General features: G+C 48.2%; 1 protein-coding gene across 1 annotated transcript; it reads right to left on the bottom strand.

Annotated features, from left to right (window-relative positions):
- Positions 1-408: 408 nt before the first annotated feature.
- On the bottom strand, positions 409-2,992 carry LOC109863287 (the record flags this gene model as incomplete). Its single annotated transcript, XM_020443524.1, has 1 exon — positions 409-2,992. A coding segment is annotated over one exon (2,584 nt), but the record flags the coding sequence as incomplete, so codon positions are not given.
- Between the last annotated feature and the right edge of the window lie 312 nt (positions 2,993-3,304).

Below are 3,304 nucleotides of genomic sequence, written 5' to 3'. Positions count from 1 at the left end.
CTTTGCGAAGGGTTATACTCCAAACTGGACCACCGAGGTGTTCCGCGTTAAAAAGGTGCAACACACTTTACCAGCGACCTACCTGCTCGAGGATTATCGCGGTGAACCAATAGCCGACCGATTCTATGGGTGCGAGTTGCACGCGGTTAAACATCCGGACGTGTATCTAGTAGAAACGGTTCTGCGTCGTCGTCGAGGCAACGAGGTGTTGGTCAAGTAGTTGGGACTAAACAATTCACACAATTCCTGGATAAATAAGAACAATGTGGTCTAATATTATTATGTTCTGTGTATTTTCTTTTATTCTTATATATATTTTATAAAGTAGTACATATGTTTTTTAATACAATAAAAACAACAATTACATATACTTTATTTACTGTATTATTGTTATATCAACAACATAATCTAGTCTAAGTTAGGGATCTTGTAGTGGCCCCACGGTAAGGTGTCGGTCGATCCATGGATGATGTACCGCTTGTCGTCGTGCGGGCTCAGAGCGAGCTTCCGTTCCGACATGGTGAACACCTCGTGCAACTGGGATCGTATGCACGACTGCTGTCTCGTCAGTTCGGTTGCGTTCCGCAGACATTGCACGTAGTCGTCGAAGGTGATCGTTCTCGCGACGACGCTTCTCTTTACACCTTTCACCTTCTTCGTGCACTTGTTATCGCCCACTCGAGTCGCGTACATCTTCGCGCGCAAACCCACAAACTCCGTCATAACAGCACCGTTGTTTTCATCCTTCATAAGTCCCGGTACCTTCTTGTTTGCGCGAGGCATGTTGTATGGATTGTCCACTGGATAGTCGCTCGTATCGAAGCATGCGATATCGCGCTTCATATCCTCGTACACATCCTCGCACTTTATGTGGTATATTAAACTGTCGGTATCGGTGTAGAGGATCTTGCANTCGTAACCGTACAACGGTGCCATGTGGTTGTAATGGAATTTGTATAGACAGGTCTTTGATATGTCGAGTATGCACATGCCAACGTACAACGGTTTGTTGAATAAAACTTTCAGACGACGCAGTTCTATGGCCACTAAATTTTCAGCGAACACGCTGCGGCTGTGGAAGTTTGGTTTTGCAATTAGCGCCTCCGCACCGCATCGTCCTTCCCATTTTGTAACGAGTCGTACGTCGGTGTACTTGCGCACGTTCTCCATAGTCTTGCCGAACACCGCGTTGTTCATGAGTTTGTAAAGGTTTTTTGCAAACTCGTTGGTGGCGTTCGCGCGGAATCGGGTATTCAGTTCGATGTATCCGCGCAGCCAAGGCGATTGCGAGAACCGCAGTACTCGATGTATTCGCGTCAGGCGAAGCCCGTGTCGCAAACACTGCTGCAGGTTAAGGTAGTGAATCACGTATCGCTTCTTGTTGAACACTGTGGCGAGCAGTTTGACGTGATTCTTTCCATGTTTACCAGGCGGCTCCTCGCGCGTCGGACAAAAGGGTAGATCTCTGTGCGCGTCATGCAGTTCTTTCGGATATGTCAGATCGACCTCGAGTATGTAGCCAACGTCGCTGTCCGCGGCGACCGTTGTCACATCAAACTCGTACGCGTTCTCCACCCACGCAAAGTTACCATATGGAAGCGGTTGACACATCGCCCATCCGTAGAGATTGTTAACGTCGTAGTACATCAGATACGACGTCGGTTCGGATGGCTCGTATGATTGCGCGTACCTGTTGTTGGCGCGGGCGTATCTGTTCGAACATTGACTCAAACCACCGCGTATGCCGCGTTCCACGAACATCACCATGTCGATGTCAGTCAACAGCTCGAACGTCACACGAGTGTGCTTCAACATGGCGTCCCATGTATATCCCGGCAGCGTGTAGTAGTGCGCGGAATCCAGTCCGTAACTCGCGAGGCACTCGCGACGAAAGTTTTCGAATACATCAGCCAGCAAAAGTACATCTGTCTTCAGATACAGGTCGCTGTAAGATCCCAAATTGTCGATGTTAAATCGTTGCCAGACGTTCGTCGCGTGCGCGTACTCGCTCTCCGTCACAGTCTCACCAGTCAGCGAACTGTAAAACGCCTCGCGCGGTGGCAGACTGGTTTCTAACAGTTTGTCGACGTTGTCCACGTATTCGTATGGAAACACACCTTTTCGCGTGAGCAGTTCGAAGTCCTCGGTGGAGAGATCGCTGAATTCCGTTCGAGTCACTCGCAGTTCGCTTTTGTTGAGATAGGACGCGAGTTTTTCTAAGCTTGTGCTCAGAAATTTGTACGAATCGATGAACCGCAATTGCACGCACTTCTGATTGTCTTCATCTCGAGTACTGCTCACATGTTTCGTGAACGATATGTAGGTCTCTTTTGTCACGGGCAGCACGTTTATCTCGCCTTCGAAAGCGGTGGCCACATCCTTGATAATAAAATGCGCGTCGTATCCCGACAAGTTGTGGAACACAACGGGAACAACGTAGACCTGTTTGTAATTCAGATTGCACGCGGAGTGCGCGGGTCCTCTGAAACGTCCCGTCAAATGACAATGATCGCGCACTCTCATGTCATCTCGCTCGAACGGTTGTTCGCAGATGTGGCAACACTCGACGTTCATAAACCGCTCGAGCTCCGCCGGTGTGAGATTCGCCATGGGTACATTTGTCGCGAACAAGGTCTTTGCACGTTTCGCGAGATCGTGCAGTTCGTTTACGAACCACTGCACACAGTCCTCGCCTCTGTGAGATCTGTATCCAATGTCTATGTGCTCACAGCTCGCGTAATAACTGATGCTGAACACGCTGTGTCTTTGGTACTTGTGCGCGCTNGATGCGTTCTCCTCTTTGTCCTGTTTCTCGAGTACGCACTCCAAGTCGGCGTACACCACCATTGGAACCTGTTCCTTGTTGTTGTAATTCTCAAATCTCAAACGGTTCTTTCCTTCAGCGGGAAGAATGACTACGCTGTTGTTCAATCGTTCACAATCCACGGTGTGTGCCGCCAGCTTCTTGCTTGTGTGGAAGTAGTGTAGACATCTGTGTATGTGTTGTAATAAACGAACAATACACACAACATTGATTAATGAGTCCACCTTCTCACAACTAGAAAATTACTTTTTTGTTCAACATTGTTGTTACTGTTACACCAATCGTTTGTACTTACCGATCGCATATATACTTTGCTGTCTTCCTTTTGCTCAATTGCGAGCTGACTAAACGCGATAAATTTTTTATCCACGCAAAGTGTCCCACGTGTCCATCATGTTGATCGGGAACATACAACAGATTCACATGCTTCTCCTTCTTGTTCGATGTGAGTTGCAGCGGCACGTATCCGTGTCCCTGTTC

Source organism: Pseudomyrmex gracilis, unplaced genomic scaffold, assembly GCF_002006095.1.
Source record: "Pseudomyrmex gracilis isolate BER0280 unplaced genomic scaffold, ASM200609v1 scaffold_4010, whole genome shotgun sequence".
NCBI lineage: Eukaryota > Metazoa > Arthropoda > Insecta > Hymenoptera > Formicidae > Pseudomyrmex > Pseudomyrmex gracilis.
Note: the sequence above shows the minus strand (reverse complement) of the source record. Positions and strands in the feature narration are given on the sequence as shown.